Here is an 18274-nt window from a genome sequence, read left to right as displayed (position 1 = left end):
CCATCATGTTCAACAGTCTGACATCGTCAACACACCGTCATGTTCAACATAGTCAGTCTGACATCGTCAACACACCATCATGTTCAACATAGTCAGTCTGACATCGTCAACACACCATCATGTTCAACATAGTCAGTCTGACATCGTCAACACACCATCATGTTCAACAGTCTGACATCGTCAACACACCGTCATGTTCAACATAGTCAGTCTGACATCGTCAACACACCATCATGTTCAACATAGTCAGTCTGACATCATCAACACACCGTCATGTTCAACATAGTCAGTCTGACATCGTCAACACACCGTCATGTTCAACATAGTCAGTCTGACATCGTCAACACCGTCATGTTCAACATAGTCAGTCTGACATCATCATCACACCGTCATGTTCAACATAGTCAGTCTGACATCGTCAACACACCGTCATGTTCAACATAGTCAGTCTGACATCGTCAACACACCGTCATGTTCAACATAGTCAGTCTGACATCGTCAACACACCATCATGTTCAACAGTCTGACATCGTCAACACACCGTCATGTTCAACATAGTCAGTCTGACATCATCAACACACCGTCATGTTCAACATAGTCAGTCTGACATCCTCATCACACCGTCATGTTCAACATAGTCAGTCTGACATCATCAACACACCGTCATGTTCAACATAGTCAGTCTGACATCATCATCACACCGTCATGTTCAACATAGTCAGTCTGACATCGTCATCACACCGTCATGTTCAACATAGTCAGTCTGACATCCTCATCACACCGTCATGTTCAACATAGTCAGTCTGACATCGTCAACACCGTCATGTTCAACATAGTCAGTCTGACATCGTCAACACACCATCATGTTCAACAGTCTGACATCGTCAACACACCGTCATGTTCAACATAGTCAGTCTGACATCATCAACACACCGTCATGTTCAACATAGTCAGTCTGACATCCTCATCACACCATCATGTTCAACATAGTCAGTCTGACATCATCAACACACCGTCATGTTCAACATAGTCAGTCTGACATCATCATCACACCGTCATGTTCAACATAGTCAGTCTGACATCGTCAACACCGTCATGTTCAACATAGTCAGTCTGACATCGTCATCACACCATCATGTTCAACAGTCTGACATCGTCAACACACCGTCATGTTCAACATAGTCAGTCTGACATCGTCAACACACCACCATGTTCAACATAGTCAGTCTGACATCATCATCACACCATCATGTTCAACATAGTCAGTCTGACATCGTCAACACACCATCATGTACAACATAGTCAGTCTGACATCATCAACACACCGTCATGTTCAACATAGTCAGTCTGACATCATCAACACACCGTCATGTTCAACATAGTCAGTCTGACATCGTCATCAGACACCATCATGTTCAACATACAGTGGCTTGCGAAAGTATTCACCCCCCTTGGCATTTTCCCCATTTTGTTGCCTTACAACCTGGAATTAAAATATATTTTTTGGGGGGTTTGTATCATTTGATTTACAAAACATGCCAACCACTTTGAAGATGCTAACTATTTTTTCTTGTGAAACAAATAAGAAATAAGACAAGAAAACAGAAAACTTGAGCGTGCATAACTATTCACCCCCCCAAAGTCAATACTTTGTAGAGCCACCTTTTGCAGCAATTACAGCTGCAAGTCTCTTGGGGTATGTCTCTATAAGCTTGGCACATCTAGCCACTGGGATTTTAACCCCTTCTTCAAGGCAAAACTGCTCCAGCTCCTTCAAGTGGGATTTCCCAGTCCCTGCCGATGAAAAACATCCCCACAGCATGATGCTGCCACCACCATGCTTAACTGTGGGGATGGTGTTCTCTAGGTGATGAGAGGTGTTGGGTTTGCGCCAGACATAGCATTTTCCTTGCTGGCCAAAAAGCTCAATTTTAGTCTCATCTGACCAGAGTACCTTCTTCCATATCTTTGGGGAGTCTCCCACATGGCTTTTGGCGAACACCAAACCTGTTAGCTTATTTTTTTCTTAAAGCAATGACTTTTTTCTGGCCACTCTTCCGTAAAGCTTTATCTTAGCCAGGTCGCAGTTGTAAATGAGAACTTGTTCTCAACTGGCTTACCTGGTTAAATAAACGTAAAAAAAAAAAAAAAAGCCCAGCTCTGTGGAGTGTGTGGCTTAAAGTGGTCCTATGGACAGATACTCCAATCTCCACTGTGGAGCTTTGCAGCTCCTTCAGGGTTATCTTTGGTCTCTTTGTTGCCTCTCTGATTAATGCCCTCCTTGCCTGGTCTGTGAGTTTTGGTGGGCGGCCTTCTCTTGGCAGGTTTGTTGTGGTGCCATATTCTTTCCATTTTTTAATAATGGATTTAATGGTGCTCCGTGGGATGTTCAAAGTTTCTGATATTTGTTTTATAACCCAACCCTGATCTGTACTTCTCCACAACTTTGTCCCTGACCTGTTTGGAGAGCTCCTTGGTCTTCATGGTGCCGCTTGCTTGGTGGTGCCCCCTGCTTAGTGGTGTTGCAGACTCTGGGGCCTTTCAGAACAGGTGTATATATACTGAGATCATGTGACACTTCGATTGCACACAGGTGGACTTTATTTAACTAATTATGTGACTTTTGAAGGTAATTGGTTGCACCAGATCTTATTTAAGGGCTTCATAACAAAGGGGGTGAATACATATGCACGTACCACTTTTCCGTTATTTTTTTGAAACAAGTAATTTTTTTCCATTTCTATTTTGTGTATGTCCATTACATGAAATCGAAATAAAAATCCATTTAAATTACAGGTTATAATGCAACAAAATAGGAAAAACGCCAAGGGGGATGAATACTTTACAAGGCCCTGTAGTCAGTCTGACGTCGTCAACACACAGCAGATGTTGCACAGAAACAACGTTTATATCCCAAATGGCACCCTATTCCCTATATAGTGCACTACTTTAGACCAGAGAATGGCACCCTATTCCCTATATAGTGCACTACTTTAGACCAGAGAATGGCACCCTATTCCCTATATAGTGCACTACTTTAGACCAGAGAATGGCCCCATATTCCCTATATAGTGCACTACTTTAGACCAGAGAATGGCACCCTATTCCCTATATAGTGCACTACTTTAGACCAGAGAATGGCCCCCTATTCCCTATATAGTGCACTACTTTAGACCAGAGAATGGCACCCTATTCCCTATATAGTGCACTACTTTAGACCAGAGCCCTATGACACCCTATTCCCTATATAGTGCACTACTTTAGACCAGAGCCCTATGACACCCTATTCCCTATATAGTGCACTACTTTAGACCAGAGAATGGCACCCTATTCCCTATATAGTGCAATATGGGCCCTCGTCAAAAGTAGTGCACTATATAGGGAATAGGGTGCCATTATTCATTCTACAATCATATGTTGAACGATCACATGGAATAATCCCATTTTAGATGCAATACTCTTTTCTTGGATGTTGACTGCAACGGAAACAATCCCAAACCACTATGTGACATCACATGCCGTGTGTATTCAAGCATCCCACGTTAGATTTAAGAACAAAGGTCATGTCCCAAATGGCGCCCTGTGGACCCTGGTCTAAAGTAGTGCACTACAAAGGGAACAGGGTTCCATTTTGGGACAGAGCCCACAGACCTGTGAATATTGCTCCCATGCTAACCTGCAGGTGCTCAAACAGGTTGCATTTCCTGCGGACGGTCTGTTTGAGTTTGAGCCATGCGAGGTCCAGTCTCCTCTCCCTCTCCTCCCCTGTTCCCTGGCCGTTGATGGTTAGTAGCTCCCTGACTAGCTCAGGCACCTTGGACAGCGCCACACACTCAGAGTCCCCCACAGCATCATTAGCTAGAGCCAGGGAGGATGAGGAAGAGCCTGAGCTCCCTTTGGTCTCTGTGCCCGACTCTGACATCTTCGCCATGTCCTTGTCAGCTTTAAATCTGTCACTTCCTGGACACCATATTCCATTTTATGGACCACAGCCTCTGGACTCAGCTCTATGCACCACTCCTGTTTGGAACGTGTAGGTATTCCATTTACCACCAGGAACGCTGAGGAAAATGTGGAGTTTGCATTTAAGAAAAAGAATATCAACAAATCCCTCGGGGGTTGTAAACGGTGGTGTTTTTTCTCAGGGGTTGTAGTCATCCTCTGCTCTGCTGTCCTCTGTTCCGATGCAGTGAGTTACCGCCAGTCTGGCACCTCTTTCCTTTCACCGGTCTTTCATCCCGAAACTCCCTAAGATGGTGCATCCTCTGTTAAACTGCAGCAGTGCCCAGAAACCTTGGGCGTCGCTGCCCCCCCTCCCCTCCCTCCCTCCCTCCTGTTCTCATGGTTGCTCTGACCCTGACCAGTCCATCCTCAGAGAGCCTGTTATGGTGGACTGGTCTCCTCTATGACTACGCTTTCTCCTTCTCTATACTGCTGCTCTGTGCTGCACAGGGAGGAGAGGGGAGAGGAGAGGGGAGAGGAGGAGAGGGGAGAGGAGAGGGGAGAGGAGGAGAGGGGGGAGGAGAGAGGAGGAGAGGGGGGAGGAGAGAGGAGGAGAGGGAGAGAGGAGGAGAGGGGAGAGGAGGAGAGGGGAGAGGAGGAGAGGGGGGAGGAGAGGGGAGAGGAGGAGAGGGGAGAGGAGGAGAGGGGAGAGGAGGAGAGGGGAGAGGAGGGGGGAGAGGAGGGGGGAGAGGAGGAGAGGGGGGAGGAGAGGGGAGAGGAGGAGAGGGGGGAGGAGGAGAGGGGGGAGGAGAGAGGAAAGGGGAGGAGAGAGGAGGGGGGAGGAGAGAGGAGTGGGGAGGGCGGGCAGTTGCAGAGGACGATCATATATTCACAGGTCAATGCCTGACAGAGCTGCCCTGTCCCGTCCTCTCCTGTCTGTAATCAGCTGCAGTTAGGCTCAGTCCCAATGACCAGATTAGGGTATCAGGTTACAATCTGAAACCTGTCACGTCTGTCCACCTCTGGGGAGCATGAGTCAGGCAGGGAGGGAGCAGAGAAGTGGCGTCATTCTCTGTTATCGCTACAACATGCAGCAGTAGTGTTAAAACAGCTAGCCAGGAGGCTGGTCCCTCCAGACACTGTAACAACAGCTAACCAGGAGGCTGGTCCCTCCAGAGACACACTGTAACAACAGCTAACCAGGAGGCTGGTCCCTCCAGAGACACACTGTAACAACAGCTAGCCAGGAGGCTGGTCCCTCCAGACACTAACAACAGCTAACCAGGAGGCTGGTCCCTCCAGATACACACTGTAACAACAGCTAGCCAGGAGGCTGGTCCCTCCAGAGACACACTGTAACAACAGCTAGCCAGGAGGCTGGTCCCTCCAGAGACACACTGTAACAACAGCTAACCAGGAGGCTGGTCCCTCCAGAGACACACTGTAACAACATCTAGCCAGGAGGCTGGTACCTCCAGACACACTGTAACAACAGCTAACCAGGAGGCTGGTCCCTCCAGAGACACACTGTAACAACAGCTAACCAGGAGGCTGGTCCCTCCAGAGACACACTGTAACAACAGCTAACCAGGAGGCTGGCCCCTCCAGAGACACACTGTAACAACAGCTAACCAGGAGGCTGGTCCCTCCAGACACTAACAACAGCTAGCCAGGAGGCTGGTCCCTCCAGAGCCACACTGTAACAGCAGCTAACCAGGAGGCTGGTCCCTCCAGAGACACACTGTAACAACAGCTAACCAGGAGGCTGGTCCCTCCAGAGACACACTGTAACAACAGCTAACCAGGAGGCTGGTCCCTCCAGACACTAACAACAGCTAGCCAGGAGGCTGGTCCCTCCAGAGCCACACTGTAACAACAGCTAACCAGGAGGCTGGTCCCTCCAGAGACACTGTAACAACAGCTAACCAGGAGGCTGGTCCCTCCAGAGACACACTGTAACCAGGAGGCTGGTCCCTCCAGAGACACACTGTAACAACAGCTAGCCAGGAGGCTGGTCCCTCCAGACACTAACAACAGCTAACCAGGAGGCTGGTCCCTCCAGAGACACACTGTAACAACAGCTAACCAGGAGGCTGGTCCCTCCAGAGCCACACTGTAACAACAGCTAGCCAGGAGGCTGGTCCCTCCAGAGACACACTGTAACAACAGCTAGCCAGGAGGCTGGTCCCTCCAGACACTGTAACAACAGCTAGCCAGGAGGCTGGTCCCTGCAGAGACTGTAACAACAGCTAGCCAGGAGGCTGGTCCCTCCAGAGACACACTGTAACAACAGCTAACCAGGAGGCTGGTCCCTCCAGAGACACACTGTAACAACAGCTAACCAGGAGGCTGGTCCCTCCAGACACTAACAACAGCTAGCCAGGAGGCTGGTCCCTCCAGAGCCACACTGTAACAACAGCTAACCAGGAGGCTGGTCCCTCCAGAGACACACTGTAACAACAGCTAGCCAGGAGGCTGGTCCCTCCAGACACTAACAACAGCTAACCAGGAGGCTGGTCCCTCCAGAGACACACTGTAACAACAGCTAACCAGGAGGCTGGTCCCTCCAGAGCCACACTGTAACAACAGCTAGCCAGGAGGCTGGTCCCTCCAGACACTAACAACAGCTAACCAGGAGGCTGGTCCCTCCAGAGACACACTGTAACAACAGCTAACCAGGAGGCTGGTCCCTCCAGAGACACACTGTAACAACAGCTAACCAGGAGGCTGGTCCCTCCAGAGCCACACTGTAACCACAGCTAACCAGGAGGCTGGTCCCTCCAGAGACACACTGTAACAACAGCTAGCCAGGAGGCTGGTCCCTCCAGAGACACACTGTAACAACAGCTAACCAGGAGGCTGGTCCCTCCAGAGACACACTATAACAACAGCTAACCAGGAGGCTGATCCCTCCAGAGACACACTGTAACAACAGCTAACCAGGAGGCTGGTCCCTCCAGACACTAACAACAGTATCTCTGCATCCTGATACATTTTCATGACTTTCACTGTGGCACTGTCACCATAACAACAAGGTGTCTCTTATTACAGGTCCCAGCACAGCCATTAGCACTGTGATAGAGCTCAGAGCACTCACACTCAGTAAAACATAAACATTAGACTCAGACGTGGCTCTGGATAACAGCGTCTGCTAAATGACTACAATGGACCTGTGTAGACGACTTACGTCAAAAACACCACCTCCAGTTTTTCATATGATCACATGACCATGGTCAGAACAGCTTGTCCTGCTAGCACAGTGTAACCAGGGGTGAAAGTAGATTTAATTTCTTACTGGTATGGAACACCCAAGTGTGCGCACGCATTTTTTACAGGGTAGCCTACTCTGCTGACACTGAGGGCATGACTCTCTCCTTGGTGAGGATCAAAGGTGCCAGATAAGCTTGGCAAATGGCTGACAGATAGCCAGACCCCCATTACTCCACACACAGAGACGCATACAAAGCTCTCCTTCGCCCTCCAGTGACTCGCTCAATACGAAGTGGTCAGATGACGTGGATGCTACGCTACAGGACTGTTTTGCTAGCACAGAATGGAATATGTGCCGGGATTCATCCAATGGCATTGAGGAGTACACCACATCAGTCACTGGCTTCATCAATAAGTGCATCGACGACGTCGTCCCCACAGTGACTGTACGTACATACCCCAACCAGAAGCCATAGATTACAGGCAACATCCGCACTGACCGCGACTGAGCTAAAGGGTAGAGCTGCCGCTTTCAAGGAGCGGGACTCTAACCCGGACGCTTATAAGAAATCCCGCTATGCCCTCCGATGAACCATCAAACAGGCAAAGTGTCAATACAGGACTAAGATTGTATCCTACTACACCGGCTCTGACGCTCGTTGGATGTGGCAGGGCTTGCAAACTATTATGGACTACAAAGGGAAACCCAGCCGCGAGCTGCCCAGTGACGCGAGCCTACCAGATGAGCTAAATTCCTTTTATGCTCACCTTGGGGCAAGCAACACTGAAGCATGCATGAGAACACCAGCTGTTCCGGACGACTGTGATCACACTCCGTAGCCAATGTGAGCAAGACCTTTAAACAGGTCAATATTCACAAGGCCGCGGGGCCAGACGGATTACCAGGACGTGTACTCAGAGCATGCGCGGACCGACTGGCAAGTGTCTTCACTGATATTTTCAACCTGTCCTTGACCGAGTCTAATACCTACATGTTTCAAGCAGCCCACCATAGTCCCTGTGCCCAAGAAAGCAAAGGTAACCTGCCTAAATGACTACCGCCCGTAGCACTCACGTCGGTAGCCATGAAGTGCATTGAAAGGTTGGTCATGGCTCAAATCAACACCATTATCCCGGAAAGCCTAGACCCACTCCAATTTGCATACCGCCCCAACAGATCCACAGATGACGCAATCTCAAATCGCACTCCACACTGCCCTACCCACCTGGACAAAAGGAACACCTGTGAGAGAATGCTGTTCATTGACTACAGCTCAGCGTTCAACACCATAGTGCCGACAAAGCTCATCACTAAGGTAAGGACCCTGGGACTAAACACCTCCCTCTGCAACTGGATCATGGACTTCCTGACGGGCCACCCCCAGGTGGTAAGGGTAGGTAACAACACATCTGCCACGCTCATCCTCAACACTGGGGCACCTCAGGGGTGCGTGCTCAGTCCCCTCCTGTACTCCCTGTTCACCCACGACTGCATGGCCAAGCATGACTCCAACACCATCATTAAGTTTGCTGACAACACAACAGTGGTAGGCCTGATCACCGACAACGATGAGACAGCCTATAGGGAGGAGGTCAGAGACCTGGCAGTGTGGTGCCAGGATAACAACCTCTATCTCAATGTGAGCAAGACAAAGGAGATGATCGTGGACTACAGGAAAAGGAGGGCCGAACAGGCCCCCATTAACATCGACGGGGCTGTAGTGGAGCAGGTTCCTTGGTGTCCACATCACCAACAAACTATCAGGGTCCAAACACATCGAGAGCATCCTGACCGGCTGCATCACCGCCTGGTATGGCAACTGCTCGGCATCCGACCGTAAGGCGCTACAGAGGGTAGTGCGTATGGCCCAATACATCACTGGGGCCAAGCTTCCTGCCATCCAGGACCTCTATACCAGGCGGTGTCAGAGGAAGGCCCAAAAAATTGCCAAAGACTCCAGTCACCCAAGTCATAGACTGTTCTCTCTGCTACCACACGGCAAGCGGTACCGGAGCCCCATGTCTAGGTCCAAAAGGCTCCTTAACAGCTTCTACCCCCAAGCCGTAAGACTGCTGAACAATTAATCAAATGGCTACCCAGACTATTTGCATTGACCCCCCCCCCCCTTTGTTTTTACACTGCTGCTACTCGCTGTTTACTATCTATGCATAGTCACTTTACACCTAACTACATGTACAAATTACCTGGACTAACCTGTACCCCCGCACATTGACTCGGTACCAGTACCCCCAGTACATAGCCTCGTTATTGTTATTTTGTGTTACTTTTTATTGTATTTTTTACTTTAGTTTATTTAGTAAATATTTTCTTAACTATTTATTGAACTGCATTGTTGGTTAAGGGCTTGTAAGTTAGCATTTCACGGTGTTGTATTCGGCGCATGTGACAAACACAATTTGACTTGATTTGAGTGTAACGTAACAGAGGACTGCTGTGTGCTGCAGACTGATGCAGATATCCAGCATGATAATGGTGATGCTGTGATGAAAGTGACTAAGGGAACAGGCTGCTGGGAAATGTAGTCCAACCACGACACACTGGGCAGATGGTGTGTGTCACAGAGCTCTTTGAAGACACCATCGTCACAACCAAAAGACATGCCAACCAATCACCTCCTACAACACAGATAACATGATCCCAAAAGACAAGCCAACCAATCACCTCCTACAACACAGATAACATGATCCCAAAAGACAAGCCAACCAATCACCTCCTACAACACAGATAACATGATCCCAAAAAGACATGCCAACCAATCACCTCCTACAACACAGATAACATGATCCCAAAAAGACATGCCAACCAATCACCTCCTACAACACAGATAACATGATCCCTCCAAAATGGGAATGTCCAAATTGTAAGAGACACTGAATATTCACTATCTAACATACTGCATCACAACACATTGGGACCATAACAGTTCAAATGAGGGATTTGAATTTCAACTGACATTGATCAGATTAGTGATGGTAGGAACAGCAGCGTTCTATGGATGTACCTCATAATAAACTTTTTAAAAACTAAACAATAAAGAGTTGTAGGTAAACACTACAGCACGCTAAACAATGATTCAATTTAACAGGCATATCATATTTAATTAACTTGATTATTGCTGTGAAACCGAGAACATTTGTTTTTGATTAGCTACATGGAGCAGAGAAAAACAGAGTCGATGTAAGAGCGGGCCCTGACCTCTGATCAGAGTTGAATTTGCTACATGAAACTGTCCCTGGAGAGATACTGTCCTGTAGTTTTCCGCTCCAACCATAATCTAGCACACCTGATTCTAATAATTAGGTTGGTTGATAAACTGAATCAGGTTGGTTACTGGAGTTGGAGCAAAAACCTACAGGAGGGTATCTCTCCAGGAACAGGGTTGGAGTTAACCTACAGGAGGGTATCTCTCCAGGAACAGGGTTGGAGTTAAAACCTACAGGAGGGTGTCTCTCCAGGAACAGGGTTGGAGTTAAAACCTACAGGAGGGTATCTCTCCAGGAACAGGGTTGGAGTTAAAACCTACAGGAGGGTATCTCTCCAGGAACAGGGTTGGAGTTAAAACCTACAGGAGGGTGTCTCTCCAGGAACAGGGTTGGAGTTAAAACCTACAGGAGGGTATCTCTCCAGGAACAGGGTTGAAGTTAAAACCTACAGGAGGGTATCTCTCCAGGAACAGGGTTGGAGTTAAAACCTACAGGAGGGTATCTCTCCAGGAACAGGGTTGGAGTTAAAACCTACAGGAGGGTATCTCTCCAGGAACAGGGTTGGAGTTAAAACCTACAGGAGGGTATCTCTCCAGGAACAGGGTTGGAGTTAAAACCTACAGGAGGGTATCTCTCCAGGAACAGGGTTGGAGTTAAAACCTACAGGAGGGCGTCTCTCCAGGAACAGGGTTGGAGTTAAAACCTACAGGAGGGTATCTCTCCAGGAACAGGGTTGGAGTTAAAACCTACAGGAGAGTATCTCTCCAGGAACAGGGTTGTAGTGAAAACCTACAGGAGGGCGTCTCTCCAGGAACAGGGATGGAGTTTAAACCTACAGGAGGGCGTGTCTCCAGGAACAGGGTTGAGGGTCCTGGTATAGAATATAGTACACTCACGTGGAACTTGCATGGTGCAGTGAGTTGTGGGTTGGACCCTCCTATTGGCTCTCTGAAGCAGTCAGTGAAGGGCAGTAACAGCCCCATCGCCAGAATCCTAGAACACAGCTTCTCAGCCTCCTCTGGCTGGGCATCTTCCTGCTGAAGGAACAACTTCTCTAGGAGAGTACGACCTGGAGTTAGAGAGAGACATATCAATATTACTACAGTAGAACTCCAGTCTGAGACATATCAATATTACTACAGTAGAACTCCAGTCTAAGAGACATATCAATATTACTACAGTAGAACTCCAGGCTAAGAGACATATCAATATTACTACAGTAGAACTCCAGTCTAAGAGACATATCAATATTACTACAGTAGAACTCCAGTCTAAGAGACATATCAATATTACTACAGTAGAACTCCAGTCTGAGAGACATATCAATATTACTACAGTAGAACTCCAGTCTGAGACATATCAATATTACTACAGTAGAACTCCAGTCTAAGAGACATATCAATATTACTACAGTAGAACTCCAGTCTGAGAGACATATCAATATTACTACAGTAGAACTCCAGTCTAAGAGACATATCAATATTACTACAGTAGAACTCCAGTCTAAGAGACATATCAATATTACTACAGTAGAACTCCAGTCTAAGAGACATATCAATATTACTACAGTAGAACTCCAGTCTAAGAGACATATCAATATTACTACAGTAGAACTCCAGTCTGAGAGACATATCAATATTACTACAGTAGAACTCCAGTCTAAGAGACATATCAATATTACTACAGTAGAACTCCAGTCTAAGAGACATCAATATTACTACAGTAGAACTCCAGTCTGAGAGACATATCAATATTACTACAGTAGAACTCCAGTCTAAGAGACATATCAATATTACTACAGTAGAACTCCAGTCTAAGAGACATCAATATTCCTACAGTAGAACTCCAGTCTAAGAGACATATCAATATTACTACAGTAGAACTCCAGTCTAAGAGACATCAATATTACTACAGTAGAACTCCAGTCTAAGAGACATATCAATATTCCCACAGTAGAACTCCAGTCTAAGAGACATCAATATTCCTACAGTAGAACTCCAGTCTAAGAGACATATCAATATTACTACAGTAGAACTCCAGTCTAAGAGACATATCAATATTACTACAGTAGAACTCCAGTCTAAGAGACATATCAATATTACTACAGTAGAACTCCAGTCTAAGAGACATATCAATATTCCTACAGTAGAACTCCAGTCTGAGAGACATATCAATATTACTACAGTAGAACTCCAGTCTAAGAGACATATCAATATTCCTACAGTAGAACTCCAGTCTGAGAGACATATCAATATTACTACAGTAGAACTCCAGTCTAAGAGACATATCAATATTTCTACAGTAGAACTCCAGTCTAAGAGACATATCAATATTCCTACAGTAGAACTCCAGTCTAAGAGACATATCAATATTTCTACAGTAGAACTCCAGTCTAAGAGACATATCAATATTACTACAGTAGAACTCCAGTCTAAGAGACATATCAATATTACTACAGTAGAACTCCAGTCTAAGAGACATCAATATTCCCACAGTAGAACTCCAGTCTGAGAGCTTCTCTAGCCAGGCTGATCCAACCAGACATACGTGTGTATATCGTTGCCTTCCTCCCATGGCACATCAACTTGAAAGACAGTTCAATTAATGATGTCTGAAGGTCATAATAATAATAATAATAATAATAATAATAATAATAATAATAAGCCATTTAGCAGACGCTTTTATCCAAAGTGACTTACAGTCATGCGTGCATCATTTTTTTTTTTTGTGTATGGGTGGTCCCGGGGATCGAACCCACTACCCTGGCGTTACAAGAGCCGTGCTCTACCAGCTGAGCTACAGAGGATCACATGCTTCTTTAAATGCCGATAACAAGTGCCGCCAGTGTAGTGACATCAGAATAGTCTGCCGCCAGTGTAGCGACATCAGAATAGTCTGCCGCCAGTGTAGCGACATCAGAATAGTCTGCCGCCAGTGTAGCGACATCAGAATAGTCTGCCGCCAGTGTAGTGACATCAGAATAGTCTGCCGCCAGTGTAGCGACATCAGAATAGTCTGCCGCCAGTGTAGCGACATCAGAATAGTCTGCCGCCAGTGTAGTGACATCAGAATAGTCTGCCGCCAGTGTAGTGACATCAGAATAGTCTGCCGCCAGTGTAGTGACATCAGAATAGTCTGCCGCCAGTGTAGCGACATCAGAATAGTCTGCCGCCAGTGTAGCGACATCAGAATAGTCTGCCGCCAGTGTAGCGACATCAGAATAGTCTGCCGCCAGTGTAGCGACATCAGAATAGTCTGCCGCCAGTGTAGCGACATCAGAATAGTCTGCCGCCAGTGTAGCGACATCAGAATAGTCTGCCGCCAGTGTAGTGACATCAGAATAGTCTGCCTTCAGAATAGTCTGCCGCCAGTGTAGCGACATCAGAATAGTCTGCCGCCAGTGTAGTGACATCAGAATAGTCTGCCGCCAGTGTAGCGACATCAGAATAGTCTGCCGCCAGTGTAGTGACATCAGAATAGTCTGCCGCCAGTGTAGTGACATCAGAATAGTCTGTGTTGAAGGTGTAAAAGACTAGCAGCATTACTACATACTGAAAATAATGAACGGAGAAGATCCATTTTATACTCTGCTGATGTAAGAATGTTTTAAGTATGAATAGTGATGACCGGATCTAGATCCATTCGGAGACTGGAAAGGAAGAGCACACTGTATATAGAGACGTACATTCCCCAGAAATCCAAAAGCAAAAATGGCAACCAGCCACGTGGGGGTCTCAACATACATTTTAACACTAGCACAAAACATACACAACTAAGTGAATGGATAGATGAAGCTCTAGTTCAATCCTCTCCTCCACCATCAGTACTGTCTGTCTGTCTGCTTCCAGTTCAGTTGAGCTGCTGAACCCTCTCCTCCACCATCAGTACTGTCTGTCTGTCTGCTTCCAGTTCAGTTGAGCTGCTGAACCCTCTCCTCCATCATCAGTACTGTCTGTCTGTCTCCAGTTCAGTTGAGCTGCTGAACCCTCTCCTCCACCATCAGTACTGTCTGTCTGCTTCCAGTTCAGTTGAGCTGCTGAACCCTCTCCTCCACCATCAGTACTGTCTGTCTGCTTCCAGTTCAGTTGAGCTGCTGAACCCTCTCCTCCATCATCAGTACTGTCTGTCTGTCTGCTTCCAGTTCAGTTGAGCTGCTGAACCCTCTCCTCCACCATCAGTACTGTCTGTCTGCTTCCAGTTCAGTTGAGCTGCTGAACCCTCTCCTCCACCATCAGTACTGTCTGTCTGCTTCCAGTTCAGTTGAGCTGCTGAACCCTCTCCTCCATCATCAGTACTGTCTGTCTGCTTCCAGTTCAGTTGAGCTGCTGAACCCTCTCCTCCATCATCAGTACTGTCTGTCTGTCTGTCTGCTTCCAGTTCAGTTGAGCTGCTGAACCCTCTCCTCCACCATCAGTACTGTCTGTCTGCTTCCAGTTCAGTTGAGCTGCTGAACCCTCTCCTCCACCATCAGTACTGTCTGTCTCCAGTTCAGTTGAGCTGCTGAACCCTCTCCTCCACCATCAGTACTGTCTGTCTGTCTGCTTCCAGTTCAATTGAGCTGCTGAACCCTCTCCTCCACCATCAGTACTGTCTGTCTGCTTCCAGTTCAGTTGAGCTGCTGAACCCTCTCCTCCACCATCAGTACTGTCTGTCTGCTTCCAGTTCAGTTGAGCTGCTGAACCCTCTCCTCCACCATCAGTACTGTCTGTCTGCTTCCAGTTCAGTTGAGCTGCTGAACCCTCTCCTCCACCATCAGTACTGTCTGTCTGCTTCCAGTTCAGTTGAGCTGCTGAACCCTCTCCTCCATCATCAGTACTGTCTGTCTGTCTGCTTCCAGTTCAGTTGAGCTGCTGAACCCTCTCCTCCATCATCAGTACTGTCTGTCTGTCTGCTTCCAGTTCAGTTGAGCTGCTGAACCCTCTCCTCCATCATCAGTACTGTCTGTCTGCTTCCAGTTCAGTTGAGCTGCTGAACCCTCTCCTCCACCATCAGTACTGTGTCTCCGGTTCAGTTGAGCTGCTGAACCCTCTCCTCCACCATCAGTACTGTCTGTCTGTCTGCTTCCAGTTCAGTTGAGCTGCTGAACCCTCTCCTCCACCATCAGTACTGTCTGTCTGTCTGCTTCCAGTTCAGTTGAGCTGCTGAACCCTCTCCTCCATCATCAGTACTGTCTGTCTGTCTGCTTCCAGTTCAGTTGAGCTGCTGAACCCTCTCCTCCATCATCAGTACTGTCTGTCTGTCTGCTTCCAGTTCAGTTGAGCTGCTGAACCCTCTCCTCCACCATCAGTACTGTCTGTCTGTCTGCTTCCAGTTCAGTTGAGCTGCTGAACCCTCTCCTCCATCATCAGTACTGTCTGTCTGTCTGCTTCCAGTTCAGTTAGCTGCTGAACCCTCTCCTCCATCATCAGTACTGTCTGTCTGTCCGCTTCCAGTTCAGTTGAGCTGCTGAACCCTCTCCTCCACCATCAGTACTGTCTGTCTGCTTCCAGTTCAGTTGAGCTGCTGAACCCTCTCCTCCATCATCAGTACTGTCTGTCTGCTTCCAGTTCAGTTGAGCTGCTGAACCCTCTCCTCCATCATCAGTACTGTCTGTCTGTCTGCTTCCAGTTCAGTTGAGCTGCTGAACCCTCTCCTCCACCATCAGTACTGTCTGTCTGCTTCCAGTTCAGTTGAGCTGCTGAACCCTCTCCTCCACCATCAGTACTGTCTGTCTGTCTGCTTCCAGTTCAGTTGAGCTGCTGAACCCTCTCCTCCACCATCAGTACTGTCTGTCTGTCTGCTTCCAGTTCAGTTGAGCTGCTGAACCCTCTCCTCCATCATCAGTACTGTCTGTCTGTCTGCTTCCAGTTCAGTTGAGCTGCTGAACCCTCTCCTCCATCATCAGTACTGTCTGTCTGTCTGCTTCCAGTTCAGTTGAGCTGCTGAACCCTCTCCTCCATCATCAGTACTGTCTGTCTGTCTGCTTCCAGTTCAGTTGAGCTGCTGAACCCTCTCCTCCATCATCAGTACTGTCTGTCTGCTTCCAGTTCAGTTGAGCTGCTGAACCCTCTCCTCCATCATCAGTACTGTCTGTCTGTCTGCTTCCAGTTCAGTTGAGCTGCTGAACCCTCTCCTCCATCATCAGTACTGTCTGTCTGTCTGTCCGCTTCCAGTTCAGTTGAGCTGCTGAACCCTCTCCTCCATCATCAGTACTGTCTGTCTGTCTGCTTCCAGTTCAGTTGAGCTGCTGAACCCTCTCCTCCACCATCAGTACTGTCTGTCTGTCTGCTTCCAGTTCAGTTGAGCTGCTGAACCCTCTCCTCCACCATCAGTACTGTCTGTGTCTGCTTCCAGTTCAGTTGAGCTGCTGAACCCTCTCCTCCACCATCAGTACTGTCTGTCTGCTTCCAGTTCAGTTGAGCTGCTGAACCCTCTCCTCCACCATCAGTACTGTCTGTCTGTCTGCTTCCAGTTCAGTTGAGCTGCTGAACCCTCTCCTCCACCATCAGTACTGTCTGTCTGTCTGTCTGCTTCCAGTTCAGTTGAGCTGCTGAACCCTCTCCTCCATCATCAGTACTGTCTGTCTGTCTGTCTGCTTCCAGTTCAGTTGAGCTGCTGAACCCTCTCCTCCACCATCAGTACTGTCTGTCTGCTTCCAGTTCAGTTGAGCTGCTGAACCCTCTCCTCCACCATCAGTACTGTCTGTCTGCTTCCAGTTCAGTTGAGCTGCTGAACCCTCTCCTCCACCATCAGTACTGTCTGTCTGTCTGTCTGTCTGCTTCCAGTTCAGTTGAGCTGCTGAACCCTCTCCTCCACCATCAGTACTGTCTGTCTGTCTGCTTCCAGTTCAGTTGAGCTGCTGAACCCTCTCCTCCATCATCAGTACTGTCTGTCTGCTTCCAGTTCAGTTGAGCTGCTGAACCCTCTCCTCCACCATCAGTACTGTCTGTCTGTCTGCTTCCAGTTGAGCTGCTGAACCCTCTCCTCCACCATCAGTACTGTCTGTCTGTCTGCTTCCAGTTCAGTTGAGCTGCTGAACCCTCTCCTCCACCATCAGTACTGTCTGTCTGTCTGCTTCCAGTTCAGTTGAGCTGCTGAACCCTCTCCTCCATCATCAGTACTGTCTGTCTGTCTCCAGTTCAGTTGAGCTGCTGAACCCTCTCCTCCACCATCAGTACTGTCTGTCTGTCTGCTTCCAGTTCAGTTGAGCTGCTGAACCCTCTCCTCCACCATCAGTACTGTCTGTCTGTCTGCTTCCAGTTCAGTTGAGCTGCTGAACCCTCTCCTCCACCATCAGTACTGTCTGTCTGTCTGCTTCCAGTTGAGCTGCTGAACCCTCTCCTCCACCATCAGTACTGTCTGTCTGTCTGCTTCCAGTTCAGTTGAGCTGCTGAACCCTCTCCTCCACCATCAGTACTGTCTGTCTGTCTGCTTCCAGTTCAGTTGAGCTGCTGAACCCTCTCCTCCACCATCAGTACTGTCTGTCTGTCTGCTTCCAGTTCAGTTGAGCTGCTGAACCCTCTCCTCCACCATCAGTACTGTCTGTCTGTCTGCTTCCAGTTCAGTTGAGCTGCTGAACCCTCTCCTCCACCATCAGTACTGTCTGTCTGTCTGCTTCCAGTTCAGTTGAGCTGCTGAACCAACAGGGCTAAATCTATTAGAGCCGGCCCATTGGCTTCATTAGTTAATATGGAGAGCACTGATGAATGGCCTCGACGCCACCACTGGTTGTCCACACCCAAGCAGCATCTGAAATGGCACCCTTTTCCCTATATAGTGCACTACTTTTGACCAGGGCTCACAGGGTTGTAGTGCACTATAAAGGGAACAGGGTACCATTAGGGACAAAGTCAACATAACGCTAAGAGAGAGAGCCCTGATGCATGGCCTAACTTCACCCCCGGTTGTCATGACACCC

The 18274-nt window shown here is 48.1% G+C and overlaps 1 protein-coding gene across 1 annotated transcript in view; it reads right to left on the bottom strand.

The window, feature by feature from the left end:
- Positions 1–18274, bottom strand: part of LOC311117436 (uncharacterized protein) — a gene marked incomplete at both ends in the record, with an annotated part of 54335 nt that overhangs the window by 13733 nt on the left and 22328 nt on the right. Inside the window, one exon of the mRNA XM_084192368.1 lies at positions 11274–11446. Coding sequence (XP_084048494.1) covers positions 11274–11446 — 173 coding nt within the window. The remainder of the gene's footprint in view (positions 1–11273; positions 11447–18274) is intronic.

The sequence above is a fragment of the Coregonus lavaretus genome (genome assembly GCF_964263955.1).
Source record: "Coregonus lavaretus genome assembly, contig: HAP1_SCAFFOLD_1437, whole genome shotgun sequence".
Lineage (NCBI taxonomy): Eukaryota > Metazoa > Chordata > Actinopteri > Salmoniformes > Salmonidae > Coregonus > Coregonus lavaretus.
This window is presented reverse-complemented; position numbering and strand designations above follow the sequence as displayed.